The 15,522-nt window shown below is 45.5% G+C and overlaps 1 protein-coding gene across 2 annotated transcripts in view; it reads left to right on the forward strand.

Moving 5' to 3' along the window:
* LOC139584576 (S-adenosylhomocysteine hydrolase-like protein 1) overlaps positions 1-15,216 on the forward strand; it is a 40,754-nt gene extending 25,538 nt beyond the window's left edge. The window contains exons 1-17 of one of the 2 annotated variants that reach the window (XM_071416596.1): positions 7,343-7,579; positions 7,963-8,074; positions 8,578-8,721; positions 8,907-9,007; positions 9,143-9,245; positions 9,351-9,445; positions 9,569-9,675; positions 10,048-10,164; positions 10,269-10,332; positions 10,432-10,520; positions 10,746-10,816; positions 13,149-13,243; positions 13,585-13,683; positions 13,772-13,840; positions 14,026-14,104; positions 14,327-14,447; positions 14,607-15,216. In XM_071416596.1, coding sequence (XP_071272697.1) covers positions 7,526-7,579; positions 7,963-8,074; positions 8,578-8,721; positions 8,907-9,007; positions 9,143-9,245; positions 9,351-9,445; positions 9,569-9,675; positions 10,048-10,164; positions 10,269-10,332; positions 10,432-10,520; positions 10,746-10,816; positions 13,149-13,243; positions 13,585-13,683; positions 13,772-13,840; positions 14,026-14,104; positions 14,327-14,447; positions 14,607-14,613 — 1,527 coding nt within the window. In that variant the 5' untranslated portion in view covers positions 7,343-7,525 and the 3' untranslated portion in view covers positions 14,614-15,216. Of the gene's footprint in view, positions 1-7,342; positions 7,580-7,962; positions 8,075-8,577; positions 8,722-8,906; positions 9,008-9,142; positions 9,246-9,350; positions 9,446-9,568; positions 9,676-10,047; positions 10,165-10,268; positions 10,333-10,431; positions 10,521-10,745; positions 10,817-13,148; positions 13,244-13,584; positions 13,684-13,771; positions 13,841-14,025; positions 14,105-14,326; positions 14,448-14,606 lie in introns of those variants that run through there. The other variant, XM_071416595.1, reaches the window with a different exon arrangement.
* Positions 15,217-15,522: the final 306 nt, after the last annotated feature.

The following is a 15,522-nucleotide window of genomic DNA, read 5'->3' on the forward strand; positions in this document are numbered from 1 at the left end:
GTGTACAGCCTGGTCAACTTGAACAAAACCAAGGAACAGAAGGCAGTTCAGTCCATCTGTATCAAGGTATCTCTGTTGTAGTCTATAGTATCTGTAGTTCTGTCAGTCTTTATCAAGGTATCTCTGTTCTAGACTCTGTCGCTGGTCTCTTTATTACAGTCGATCTGTATCAAGGCACACTAAATTACAAAAAAGTATGTGGACACCTACTTGTCGAAAATCTAATTCCAAAATCATGGGCATTAATATGGAGTTGGTCCACCCTTTGCTGCTATAACAGCCTCCACTCTTCTGGGAAGGCTTTCCACTAGATGTTGGAACATTGCTGCGGGAACTTGCTTCGATTCAGCCACAAGAGCATTAGTGAGGTCGGGCACTGATGTTAGGCGATTAGGACTGGCTTGCAGTCGGCGTTCCAATTCATCCCAAAGGTGTTCGATGTGGTTGAGGTCAGGGCTCTATGCAGGCCAGTCAAGTTCTTCCACACCGATCTCGACAGATCATTTCTGTATGGACCTTGCTTTGTGTGTCATGCTGAAACAGGAAAGGGCTTTCACCAAACTGTTGCCACAAAGTTAGAAGCACAGAATCGTCTAGAATGTCATTGTATACTGTGCGTTAAGATTTCCATTCAATGGAACTAAGGGGCCTAGCCAGAACCATAAAAAAACGCCCTAGACCATTATTCCTCCTCCACCAATCTTAACAGTTGGCACTTTACATTGTGGCAGGTAGCGTTCTCCTGGCATTTGCCAATTCCAGATTCGTCCGTCGGACTGCCAGATGGTGAAGTGTGATTCATCACTCCAGAGAACGCGTTTCCACTGCTCCAGAGTCCAATGGCGGCAAGCTTTACACCACTCCATCCGACACTTGGCATTGCGCATGTTGATCTTAGGCTTGTGTGCAGATGCTCGGCCATGGAAACCCCTTTCATTAAGCTCCCGAAGAACAGTTATTGTGCTGAAGTTGCTTCCAGAGGCAGTTTGTAACTCGATAGTGACTGTTGCAACCCAGGACAGATTATTTTTACGCGCTATGCGCTTCAGCATTCGTTGGTCCCATTCTATGAGCTTGTGTGGCCTACCACCTCGTGGCTGAGCCGTTGTTGCTCCAAGACTTTCCACTTCACAATAACAGCACTTACAGTTGACCGGGGCAGCTCTAGCAGAGCAGAAATTTGATGAACTGACTCGTTGGAAAGGCGACATGCTATGACAGTGCCACATTGAAAGTTACTGAGCTCTCCAGTAAGGCCATTCTACTTCCAATGTTTGTCTATGGAAATTGCATGACTGTGGGCTCGATGTTATACACCTGTCAGCAACAGGTGTGGCTGAAATATCCGAATCCACTAATTTGAAGGGGTGTCCACATACTTTTGTATATGCAGTACATTCGGAACGTATTCAGACACCTTGACTTTTTCCACATTTTGTTACGTTACAGCCTTATTCTAAAATGGATTCAATCGTTTTTTCCCCTCATCAATCTACACACGATACCCCATAATGACAATGCAAAAACTGTTTTTTAGAATTTTTTGCAAATGCATAAAAAAACTAAACGGAAATATCACATATACACAAGTATTCAGACCCTTTACTCAGTACTTTGATGAAGCACCTTTGGCAGCAATTACAGCCTCGAGTCTTCTTTTGTATGACGCTACAAGCTTGGCACACCTGTATTTGGGGAGTTTCTCCCATTCTTCCCTGCAGATTCTCTTAAGCTCTGTCAGGTTGGATCGGGAGCGTCGCTGCACAGCTATTTTCAGGTATCTCCAGAGATGTTCAATCAGGTTCAAGTCCGGGCTCTGACTGTGCCACTCAAGGACATTCAGAGACTTGTCCCGAAGCCACTGCTGCGTTGTCTTGGCTGTGTGCTTAGGGTCGTTGTCCTGTTGGAAGGTGAACCTTCGCCCCAGTTTGAGGTCCTGAGTGCTCTGGAGCAGGTTTTCATCTCTGGTATCTCTAGTTCAGTCAATCTGTATCAAGGTATCTCTGTATCCTCCCCAGGTTGAATTACTTCTACCTCTCTGTGGGGAAGGTACCAATACCTCTGCTGTATGTGATTTAGTTATTTGAGAGTGGATTAGTTGCACCCAGAGTGTGGATCCGAATTTCTCCTGGCCCATAGAGTACATTCAAGGTAAGGAAACACATAAGTAATTTCATAATTTGCGGTGAACTACACTTTTAAGTCAGAGCCTTTAATTAAATAACATGTATCTGTCCGTCCATCTTTAATCACAGTGGCTCAGATTATCCCTCTCTGGGGACTGTGTCGTCATTCAGTTAACTCGTGCTCTCTTATGATTTGAGGCCATTCAGTTCGGTATCCTTCCTTGTGTGTGAAAGATCAAACAGCAGTTTGAGTTCTGAGTATACTCAGCTATGCACCTTTTCTCAGGGGAAAGGCTACTAGTGTTATAAAAATGTGTCGGGTTGATGTACTCCTTTGAATCAGATGAGCTCATTTAAGTGCAGTCAGTATTTACCTTTCTGTTCAATGTCAATAAGTCAGTGAGTGAGTGTATTCTGCTTCAACAGCCGCAGTATCTACATAGGAAGAGAGCCTTATGGGTCTGGTTAGTACAGTCGTGGCCAAAAGTTTTGAGAATGACACAAATATTAATTTCCACAAAGTTTGTGGTCTCAGTGTCTTTAGATATTTTTGTCAGATGTTACTATGGAATACTGAAGTATAATTACAAGCATTTCATAAGTGTCAAAGGCTTTTATTGACAATTACATGAAGTTGATGCAAAGAGTCAATATTTGCAGTGTTGACCCTTCTTTTTCAAGACCTCTGCAATCCGCCCTGGCATGCTGTCAAATAACTTCTGGGCCACATCCTGACTGATGGCAGCCCATTCTTGCGTAGTCAATGCTTGGAATTTGTCAGAATTTGTGGGGTTTTGTTTGCCCATCTGCCTCTTGAGGATTGACCACAAGTTCTCAATGGGATCAAGGTCTGGGGAGTTTTCTGGCCATGGACCCAAAATATGGATGTTTTGTTCCCCAAGCAACTTAGTTGTCACATTTGCATTATGGCAAGGTGCTCCATCATGCTGGAAAAGGCATTGTTCGTCACCAAACTGTTCCTGGATGGTTGGGAGAAGTTGCTCTCGGGGGATGTGTTGGTACCATTTTTTATTCATGGCTGTGTTCTTAGGCAAAATTGTGAGTGAGCCCACTCCCTTGGCTGAGAAGCAACCCCACACATGAATGGTCTCAGGATGCCTTACTGTTGGCGTGACACAGGACTGATGGTAGCGCTCACCTTGTCTTCTCCGGACAAGCTTTTTTCCAGATGCCCCAAACAATCGGAAAGAGGATTCATCAGAGAAAAGTACTTTACCCCAGTCCTCAGCAGTCCAATCCCTGTACCTTTTGCAGAATATCAGTCTGTCCCTGATGTTTTTTCTGGAGAGAAGTGGCTTCTTTGCTGCCCTTCTTGACACCAGCCCATCCTCCAAAAGTCTTCACCTCACTGTGCGTGCAGATGCACTCACACCTGCCTGCTGCCATTCCTGAGCAAGCTCTATACTGGGGGTGCCCCGGTCCCGCAGCTGAATCAACTTTAGGAGACGGTCCTGGCGCTTGCTGGACTTTCTTGGGCGCCCTGAATCCTTCTTCACAACAATTGAACCGCTCTCCTTGAAGTTCTTGATGATCCGATAAATGGTTGATTTAGGTGCAATCTTACTGGCAGCAATATCCTTGCCTGTGAAGCCATTTTTGTGCAAAGCAATGATGACAGCACGTGTTTCCTTGCAGGTAACCATGGTTGACAGAGGAAGAGCAATGATTCCAAGCACCACCCTCCTTTTGAAGCTTCCAGTCTGTTATTCAAACTCAATCAGCATGACAGAGTGATCTCCAGCCTTGTCCTCGTCAACACTCACACCTGTGTTAACGAGAGAATCACTGACATGATGTCAGCTTGTCCTTTTGTGGCAGGGCTGAAATGCAGTGGAAATGTTTTTGGGGGATTCCGTTCATTTGCATGGCAAAGAGGGACTTTGCAATTAATTGCATTTCATCTGATCACTCTTCATAACATTCTGGAGTATATGCAAATTGCCATCATACAAACTGAGGCAGCAGACTTTGTGAAAATGTTAATTTGTGTCATTCTCAAAACCTTTGGCCAAGACTGTACATAGGATCAGTGAGTTCTACAGTCTTTCTACAGTTTGTACAGAGTTCTACCTCCGATATCCATCCCCTCCCTTTCCCCAGCAATGTTAACTCATCCTGTATGGTTTGTGTTCTTATCATGCTATTGCTGTTATTATTATTGTTTACTATGGGGTCTCACATGTTTCTATGTTTACACCACAGGCTGACCAGAAACAACCCCAAGCCCCTTCCCCAAGGCTCTACCTTCCTGTTGTATTCACACCTGAAGGGATCAGATATGGCAGAGCTGCTGTAGGGATCTAGTGGAAGGGAATAGGGGCGGTTCAGGGTCAGGGCTGTTTTGTCATCAAATCAAATCAAAGTTTATTTGTCACGTGCGCCGAATACAACAGGTGTAGACCTGTGAAATGCTTACTTACAAGTCCTAACCAACAGTGCAATTTTTAAGTAAAAAATAGGTATTATGGAAACAATAGATAAGTAAAGAAAAAAGGAAAATAACAGTGAAAACAACAGTAGCATGGCTATATAGGGGGGTACCAGTACAGAGTCAATGTGTGGGGGCAATCGGGGTAATATGTACATGTAGGTATAGTTAAAGTGATTATGCATAGATAATAAAAAGAGAGTAGCAGCAGGCGTCACTGCGGTGTGACACAATGCAAATAGTCCGGGTAGCCATTTGATTACCTGTTCAGGAGTCTTATGGCTTGGGGTAAAAGCTGTTAAGAAGCCTTTTGGACCTAGACTTGGTGCTCCGATACCGCTTGCCATGCGGTAGCAGAGAGAACAGTCTATGACTGGGGTGGCTGGGGTCATTGACAATTTTTAGGGCCTTCCTCTGACACCGCCTGGTGTAGAGGTCCTGGATGGCAGGCAGCTTAGCTCCAGTGATGTACTGGGCCGTACGCACTACCCTCTGTAGTGCCTTGCGGTTGGAGGCCGAGCAGTTGCCGTACCAGGCAGTGATGCAACCAGTCAGATTGCTCTCAATGTTGCAGCTTTTGAACCTTTTGAGGATCTGAGGACCCATGCCAAATCTGTTCAGTCTCCTGAAGGGAAATAGGAGAAGGTTAATGGGAAGGTGGTGCCCTGTGTGAGTTTGTGAGCTCTGTAGAAAACACTGGCCTCCTGTGGCAGCCCATATGAGCCATCCCATGGCTCAGTTCAGCTGCTCAGACAGGGCAGCAATACAGTACAAATACATGTAGGCTACAATACAGTAAATACCATACAAATGGTTTATAACTGAAATATCTCTGATTAGAGTTACACATTGGGCTTGTTTAACATTCTGTAACTCTCTATGTGCATCTCTCTCTGAGTGCTCACCATGTGCAAGGAATAGAACAGGACAGAAATGTGAGCTATTCATGTGAGAATCTCTCTTGAGGAAGTACAGCAATTTAACATGAGAAACTGCTTCTTAGCCTGCGTTTACACAGGCAGCCCAATTGTGATATTTTTTTCATGAATTGGTCTTTTGACCAATCAGGTCAGCTCTGAAAAAGATCTGATGTGAAAAGGTCTGATGTGATTGGTCAAAAGACCAATTTGTCGGAAAAAAATTAGGCTGCTTGTCTAAACGCAGCCATATTGACCCTCATTATAAACCATTAGAAACACTGTGAGGCTAATTACCCTTAATGAGGCAGCTCTTAACGAGGCAGCTCTTAACGAGGTAGTAAGTGGACAGTTTGATCCTGAGCAGCACATATGGCCTTTATGAGTCTTATGATCCACCCGTTAACCATTGGAGGGTGATTGAGGGTGATCCAGGCAGGGTATGTTTCTGATTTAAAAAATAAGTAGTATTGTGCAGCCCTCACCAAACGATACATTCTGGTAAAGGGAAAGGGTCTATGGGTAGAAATGGAAAGTGTCAACAAATCAGAAACAGACCCAGATTAGATGGGAAGGATGAAAACCAGCAGTGCTGCAAACCTCAAGGTTTGATTAGCCCTGGGCTAGGGGAAGGGTGCTAACGGTAAAAATGGAATGTGTCCTTGAGTGGGGGATCTGAAGTCAGCATTGTTGTAGAGTTGGAATGTGGCCCGGTGTGGGGGATCTGAAGTCAGGAATTCAGCTCCACAGACTTCTGACTGACCTACGACCCTTATCAGCTAATCCTATTAAGAGCTGCCAACTCAGCTCCACTCGGACCGCATGAGACAAGGGGTGTACCCACGGCCTAACACGAGTGTGTGGGTGTGCATGTGTGAGGGGGGGTCAAGCCAGAAAACTATTCTGAGAGTATTAGACTGTAAAGGTGTGTGTGTGTGTGTGTGTGTGTGTGTGTGTGTGTGTGTGTGTGTGTGTGTGTGTGTGTGTGTGTGTGTGTGTGTGTGTGTGTGTGTGTGTGTGTGTGTGTGTGTGTGTGTGTGTGTGTGTGTGTGTGTGTGTGTGTGTGTCCGCCCATGTGTGAGTGCAACCCAGGTCTCAGAGCATTTTGCATTATTCTGTATGTAAATCCGAGACACTCAATTTAGTTTGACATCTTCCGTTTCGTATGATATGTATTAATTTGTGTATGTCCATCACCCATTTTGTATGATATGTCACGAATTACAATTCATTTTATATGTTACAAATTTGAAAACGTACAATATGTTACAAATTTGTAAAATTACAATATGTTACGAATTTGCAAAACATGATATGTTACGAATTCTAGCTAGATGGCTAATGTTAGCTAGCTGGCTAACATTAGCTATGCTAGGGTTAGGAATTAGGGTTAAGTTTAGGAGTTAGGTTAAAGGGTTAAGGTTAGGGGAAGGGTTAGCTAAAAGGGTTAAGGATAGGGGAAGGGTTAGCTAAATGGGTTAAGGTTAGAGTTATGGTTTGGGGAAGGGTTAGCTAACATGCTAAGTAGCTGCAAAGTAGCAAGTAGTTGAAAAGTGCTAATTAGTTCAAATGTTGTCCGTGATGCGTTGCTAGACGTTCGCGTTATACTCCAGACCAACCGCCCTACTTAAATGGTTTCCTTAAGTAACCGTCTGTCTTATGTAACCATACCAAACGTAACATATCATACTAATTTGAGTATCCCGGAATTACATGTACTATGTTACGTCTAGTATATGAGTCCAGGCTGATGTGTGTATGTCACTTTGGAATGGAGTGTTAGGTAGAACAGAGCCCGGTGGGCGGGGAGTTTTAGGGAGAGTGGTGAACGACTTTAAAAAGAACAGTCCTAGCACCTAACCTAACCAGACTATGCTACCAGGCTGGACGAGATTGGACTGGATTGATCTAGGCTGTACCAAGTGCGAATAAGAGGCAGAGACTGGGGCAGACTGGACTGAACCTGGCTTAACTGAACTAGGCTGAGTGGGTAAAAGAAGCATAGACTGTGTAAGAGGGAGCAGACAGCAGGCATGGCTAAGTGGGAACCTTCCACCAGCCCTGCCTTCCAACCACCACATTGGATGGTGAGACGGAGAGAGGGGGAGAGTGATGGAGAGAAAAAGGGGGCTATGAAAAGAGAGAGACAAGGATAAGGGAAAGAGAATGAAAGTGGGTGAGTGAGAGACGGTGAGCGTGTTATGAAGAGTGTGTTAGGGAGAGAGGGAAGGTGTGTGAGTGTGAGCTATGGTGAGAGAGTGAGAGAACTATGTGAACCTCTTGAACCTCCTGAATCATCAGTGCCTCCTTTGTGTGTTTTGTTCCTTATGTTGAGTAAAAAAAGGAGGTTTATATAATGCCTTGGACAATGCGGTGGATATAACCCTGGCGTCCTTCTAACCTTGTCTGTTTCTCTTGTCTCAAAAGTAACTCTCCCTCTCTCGCTCTCTCTCTTTCTCTCTCCCTGCAGCAAATCCAGTTTGCTGATCAGAAGCAGGAGTTTAACAAACGTCTCACTAAGACCGGTCGTCACTCCCTGTCCCGCTCCCTCTCCCATTCCTCCACAGACAGCTACAGCTCAGGTATCCACACATGCACCCACTGCTTTTAACCCTTCTACAGCATGGTGTGTTTTGTCTCTCAGTGTATAGCCCTGGCTGTGGTCACAGCGGCTGGGGAACAGAGGGCTGGTTACATATAGATTAGTCCAAGGCCTTTCTCCTTAGGAGATAAAGTCTTCAGAGGAATTACCATTTTTCATTTACTCCTAATCTGTCCCCTGGGCTGTTCTCAGCCCTTCTGATCTCTGCCTGGGTGGGGTGCCCTACAGCCTACACACTTCAGAGGCAAGGAGAGAGAGAGGAGGGCGCGATAGATAGGTGGGGGGAGAAGTAATCCAGACTGTACGTAGCATGTAGTTAAACCTCAGACCTGAAAAATCACATAGCTGTTAACTTTTGACTATTTGGTCAAATGAGAGCTTTCAGTGAGCCCTAGATGATTTATCTCGTTCATACTGTTTTTATTGTGCCTGATGTTGATTACTCTGTCACCCCCTTACCTCCCCTCACACACAAACCCTTAGCTGCGTCGTACACAGACAGTTCAGAGGATGAGATGTCTCCTAGAGACAGGCAGCAGAGGAGCTCTAAGGGACATCAAGACTTCTGCATCAAGAACATCAAACAGGCCGACTTTGGACGCAGGGAGATCGAGATTGCTGAACAAGGTGAGAGGGAATGGAGGGTGTGTGTGTGTGTGTGCATGCGTGCGTGTGTGGTAAAGAGTAAGGTAAGAAAGAGGTTGGGAACATGACTCAAGGTGTGTCAGGTTCTCTCCCTCTTTCTCTCTGTCTCTCACTCTCTCTTTCTACCCTTCCTCCTATTCCTCCTTCTCACTTCTCTGTCTGTGTAGAGATGCCAGCTCTGATGGCCCTGAGAAAGAGATCAGGAGGAGAGAAACCGCTGGTTGGAGCTAAAGTAGTGGGCTGTACTCACATCACCGCTCAGACCGCTGTGAGCATGCATGCACGCACACACACACATGCACACACAAACAGACACTGAATCACGCACATACACACACACAAACTGAATTGGACTGCGTGTGTGCGTGTGTGCGTGTGTGTGTATACATGTGCATACCTGTAGGTCTTGATGGAGACTCTGTCTGCGTTGGGGGCTCAGTGTCGCTGGGCAGCCTGTAACATCTACTCCACCCAGAACGCTGTGGCTGCAGCTCTGGCTGAGGGAGGTGAGAGACACTCAGTATTACGCTCTCTCTCTCTCTCTCTCTCTCTCTCTGTGTCTCTCTCTCTCTCTCTCTGTATCTCTCATATTCTCTCTCTGTCTCTCTCAGGCTTCTCTGTGTTTGCATGGAAGGGGGAGTCGGAGGATGACTTCTGGTGGTGTATTGACCGCTGTGTCAGCCTGGAGGCCTGGCAGCCCAATATGGTACAGTACAGTATAGGCCTACCTGTCTCTCTCTCTTAATGTGGTACAGTACAGGCCTAGCTCTCACATTAGACAGCTATGATCAGGATGGATACAGTCATGGGTGTATTCTGTTTTTGTCAGATCCTGGATGACGGGGGAGACCTGACCCACTGGATCTTTAAGAAATACCCCAACATGTTCAAGATGATCAAGGGGATCGTGGAAGAGAGTGTCACAGGGGTTCACAGGTGGGATTGGAGCACACGTGTCTCTGATTGTTGTGAAATACCTTTTAGATTAGAAGACACTCTTATCTAAAACAATGGATATTTCAGGTATGATAAGCCTATTGTTTGCCTGAGTCATGACAACTTGTGTGACTCATATGAGTCACCTGTGTGAATAAGGACAGCTCATTAAAGCATGGGGCAATATAAATTGAATGAAAGAAGCTAACACTTGTGACATCATTAGACTGGTATACTTTGTCTGTGTTCCAATTTACACAATATTCCCTTAAGGGCCCTGGTCAAAAGTAGTGCGCTACATAGGTAAAAGGGGACATTTGGGACACAGCCTATGTGTAGTGCTAAGGTAGCAGTGTTCCCCTTCTTCCCAAGGCTGTACCAGCTGTCCAAGGCAGGGAGACTGTGTATCCCTGCTATGAACGTCAATGACTCCATTACTAAACAGAAGTTTGACAACCTCTACTGCTGCAGGGAGTCCATACTGGATGGGTACGTATATGAAAACACACAGGTGCAGAATCAACATGCGTGTTTGTGTGTGTGACCTTTGAACTTTTGAGTGTGTAACCTTTGGCCTCCCATCCCTCCCCCAGGTTGAAACGCTCTACAGATGTGATGTTCGGGGGAAAGCAGGTGGTGGTGTGTGGCTATGGAGAGGTCAGTATTTTATTAGCACCTATTAAACACCAAGGTGTAAAGTGTTTATTCCATCTGTGTGTACGTATGTTTTCCCCTCCCCTCTCTCTCTCTGGCCAGGTTGGTAAAGGTTGCTCTGCCGCTCTGAAGGCCATGGGCTCAGTAGTGAACGTCACAGAGGTGGACCCCATATGTGCCCTGCAGGCCTGGTATGACGTGTGTGTGTGTGTGTGTGTGTGTGTGTGTGTGTGTGTGTGTGTGTGTGTGTGTGTGTGTGTGTGTGTGTGTGTGTGTGTGTGTGTGTGTGTGTGTGTGTGTGTGTGTGTGTGTGTGTGTGTGTGTGTGTGTGTGTGTGTGTAAATTGGAGTAAGACATGTAGGTGGCAGAAGCAGGTCTTGAACTATTTGTGTATATGTCTCCTCTCCCTGCCCCAGCATGGATGGCTTCAGACTGGTCAAGCTCAATGAGGTCATCAGACAGGTGGACCTGGTCATCACCTGCACAGGTAAGACATGATGTCATCACCCACAGAGGTCATGTGAATGGTCCAGTAAAGAGACCGTAGGCTGGGAAAGCCTTTACTCTCACACACTATAGGTCTGAAGAGTTAGCTATAGAATTACATTACAGTCCTTTTAATGGCAAAAATTTACCTGTAAATGTATACTCTCCAGTAGGAGTGTTTCTCAGGTTACCAACCCTCTCAGTGGTCCTGTAATGCGACTGTGATAAGTTATAACAGGCAATGATAGGTTATGACCAGTGGTTAAATTGAGCCGGAGCTTCCCGGAACGGGTCAAAGGGAGAGCCAGAACCTTACTGGTTCAAAGAGGAAAGTGAAAAATAAAAAGAAGAATTGATAAAAGGACACTAAACTGGAATCAGGGTTTAGCCTTATACCTTATGTACGCAATGCAACAATGCTAAGCAAAATGGCAATTCTACGAGTTATGAATTGACTGCATTGCAATGCCATTTTGCATAGCTACTTGTAGTTCTTCCATGCCTACGTAGGGTATGAATCAGGCTGTAGGGGTTAGGGTTAGGGTTGAGGCTCCGGTTAGGGTAGAACTGAATGTGGACATGAAGCTAGGGTTAGGGTTAGGGTTGAGGCTCCGGTTAGGGTAGAACTGAATGTGGACATGAAGCTAGGGTTAGGGTTAGGGTTGAGGCTCCGGTTAGGGTAGAACTGAATGTGGACATGAAGCTAGGGTTAGGGTTAGGGTTGAGGCTCCGGTTAGGGTAGAACTGAATGTGGACATGAAGCTAGGGTTAGGGTTAGGGTTGAGGCTCCGGTTAGGGTAGAACTGAATGTGGACATGAAGCTAGGGTTAGGGTTGGGGTTGAGGCTCCGGTTAGGGTAGAACTGAATGTGGACATGAAGCTAGGGTTAGGGTTAGGGTTGAGGCTCCGCTTAGGGTAGAACTGAATGTGGACATGAAGCTAGGGTTAGGGTTAGGGTTGAGGCTCCGGTTAGGGTAGAACTGAATGTGGACATGAAGCTAGGGTTAGGGTTAGGGTTGAGGCTCCGGTTAGGGTAGAACTGAATGTGGACATGAAGCTAGGGTTAGGGTTGGGGTTGAGGCTCCGGTTAGGGTAGAACTGAATGTGGACATGAAGCTAGGGTTAGGGTTGGGGTTGAGGCTCCGGTTAGGGTAGAACTGAATGTGGACATGAAGCTAGGGTTAGGGTTAGGGTTGAGGCTCCGGTTAGGGTAGAACTGAATGTGGACATGAAGCTAGGGTTAGGGTTAGGGTTGAGGCTCCGGTTAGGGTAGAACTGAATGTGGACATGAAGCTAGGGTTAGGGTTAGGGTTGAGGCTCCGGTTAGGGTAGAACTGAATGTGGACATGAAGCTAGGGTTAGGGTTAGGGTTGAGGCTCCGGTTAGGGTAGAACTGAATGTGGACATGAAGCTAGGGTTAGGGTTAGGGTTGAGGCTCCGGTTAGGGTAGAACTGAATGTGGACATGAAGCTAGGGTTAGGGTTGGGGTTGAGGCTCCGGTTAGGGTAGAACTGAATGTGGACATGAAGCTAGGGTTAGGGTTAGGGTTGAGGCTCCGGTTAGGGTAGAACTGAATGTGGACATGAAGCTAGGGTTAGGGTTAGGGTTGAGGCTCCGGTTAGGGTAGAACTGAATGTGGACATGAAGCTAGGGTTAGGGTTAGGGTTGAGGCTCCGGTTAGGGTAGAACTGAATGTGGACATGAAGCTAGGGTTAGGGTTAGGGTTGAGGCTCCGGTTAGGGTAGAACTGAATGTGGACATGAAGCTAGGGTTAGGGTTAGGGTTGAGGCTCCGGTTAGGGTAGAACTGAATGTGGACATGAAGCTAGGGTTAGGGTTAGGGTTGAGGCTCCGGTTAGGGTAGAACTGAATGTGGACATGAAGCTAGGGTTAGGGTTGGGGTTGGTGTTAGTGTTAGGGTAGAACCTGAATGTGGACATGAAGCTAGGGTTAGGGTTGGGGTTGGTGTTAGTGTTAGGGTAGAACCTGAATGTGGACATGAAACTACGGTTAGGGTTATGCCAAGATTAGGGTTATGGTTAGGGTTCAGAAACTAGCCCTGACCCTAGTTCCAACCCTAACACCATCTCCAACCCTAATCCTAACCCCTATATAATAACTTAGAATAAGCTATGATAGGTTATAACCAGCTATGATGACAGTTTTTTTTGTTACCTTTATTTTACCAGGCAGGTCAATAAGAACTAATTCTTATTTACAATGAAGGCTAGCTACGTTATGATAGGCTATTGTAGGTTATGATAGGCTATGATAGGTTATAACAGGCTATGACAGTTTATGACAGACTATGAAAGCCTCAGTGTTTGTCTTCAGGCAACAAGAATGTGGTAGCAAGAGAGTACCTGGACAGGATGAAGAACGGCTGCATCGTCTGTAACATGGGACACTCCAACACTGAGATAGACGTGGTGAGACGTGTGTGCGTGTACAAATGTAGGATCTTGATTTGATCACTCTTGTTGCTGAGGATTTTCCTGCACAGCATTATTCAAGGTATAAAAAGGCTTCTGAACTTTGTAATTTCCTATTTTAAATATCAGACTTAATTTGCTCCTAAGGAAAATGTATCAACCCCTACAAAAATGTAAATTAATTATAATCCATATAATAATAATTCACATTTCCTGTTGCTGCAGGATTATTTTCCTGCTGTAGAAAACTGGCTCAAATTAACATCCTACATCTGTATGTGTCTGCATTTGTGTCTGTGTGTGTTTGAGGTTGATAGACTGTGTCTTTCCTCTGTAAGGTGAGTCTGCGGACCCCAGAGTTGACCTGGGAGAAAGTGAGATCACAGGTGGACCATGTCATCTGGCCCGATGGCAAGAGAATAATCTTACTGGCTGAAGTGAGTGTCTGTGTGTGTGTGTATGCTTGTTGCCTGAGTGTGTGTTAGGTGTGTGATCACTGGTATGTGTATGTGTGTGTTTTCTCAGGGTCGTCTGTTGAATCTGAGCTGCTCCACGGTGCCCACCTTCGTCCTCTCCATCACCGCCACCACACAGGTCTGTCTGTCTCACACACAGCAGGGGAACTCATGGTCGCAGCAAACACACAAGCTGTACTGCTGTTTTGTGGAGTGCTACATGTATGCATTATGAAAAGGGACAGGCCTTTGTATCCACAGTCTCTTTGTAATTTACATGTTTTCTATGTATACTATTTCTATAACTTAACGTAATGCACTCAGGCACTGGCTCTGATAGAGCTTTACAACGCCCCAGAGGGACGATACAAACAAGACGTCTACCTTCTGCCCAAAAAGATGGGTAAGACACACCACCTCACCTACCTACTACCTTGTTACGTAGGTTTTGACAGGGTGTACTGTGACTGTGTGTGTGTGTGTGTGTGTGTGTGTGTGTGTGTGTGTGTGTGTGTGTGTGTGTGTGTGTGTGTGTGTGTGTGTGTGTGTGTGTGTGTGTGTGTGTGTGTGTGTGTGTGTGTGTGTGTGTGTGTGTGTGTGTGTGTGTGTGTGTGTGTGTTTTCAGATGAGTTTGTGGCCAGTCTCCACCTGCCAACGTTTGATGCCCACCTCACAGAGCTGACTGATGAGCAGGGCAAATACCTGGGCCTCAGCAAGACCGGACCCTTTAAACCTAACTACTACAGGTGGGAAAACTCTCACACACATACACTCACATCTGCATTTGCATACTCTCACGCATATATTACACATATACACACTAAAATCAGGAATGAACATAAACAGTAAAGTAATTTGGAGTTACAGTATGTTCCTGTAAGTGACAGTGAGTGTGTTCATTGCAGATACTAATCTATGGTAGTGAAGACCAAAGATGTACCATAGCATCCCAAAGACATATGTGGCTCAGAGGGAGGGAGGACCAGGAGACCTGGCTCAGATTTGTGTTTGTGGGGGAACTATAGCCCAGCACTGACGGGTAACACCACAACCATGATGTCTGACTGACCTTTAACCCCTGTCCTCTGACCTCTGCTGAGCCATCTGACCTCACTGGAGGGCCGTCGTTGGTCTGAGAGAATTGATATGCTGAGAAGCTCTTTTTTTATGTACATACTGTATTATTGTGAACAGAAGCAGAAATGATCATTTCCCACCGGATTCATATCCCAAGGCCAGACTCAGTTGCCGGGTTTGAGTTTTCTATTTTCCATTATTTTTATCTGTTGTCTGAAGTGGCGGGGTTTGGGGGAGGTGTATGTTATTTAGCAGAATCTTACATATAATATCAAGTTGTAATAGAGGAGCACAGATTATCTAATAAAAATAAAAATAAATCTTATTTTCAATCTTTCCAAAGATATCTAAATAATGTTTAAACTTTCTGAATGAAAACAAAGCAGATAAGTAATAACAAATAGGTTAAAGATTAATAAAATGTTACATTTTACCATATTTTTTTCTCGCGTCTTTTCCAAAGATAAAGTTGTGACCCACCTGCTAGTCAGTCTCATTAACTCTGCTCTCCTCAAACAGCGTGTGCCTGTCTCTATAGTTCTAACTGTAGTTCTAACTATGCCCACTAGGTGGTGCAATGAAGCTAGTCAAAGAAGTGTAGCGGCTGATCTGTGGATGTTTCTGGAGTTTGGTGACACACACACACACACACACACACACACACACACACACACACACACACACACACACACACACACACACACACACACACACACAGGATACAGTGGTAGATGGACCTGTGTG

This window comes from Salvelinus alpinus, chromosome 9, assembly GCF_045679555.1.
Source record: "Salvelinus alpinus chromosome 9, SLU_Salpinus.1, whole genome shotgun sequence".
NCBI lineage: Eukaryota > Metazoa > Chordata > Actinopteri > Salmoniformes > Salmonidae > Salvelinus > Salvelinus alpinus.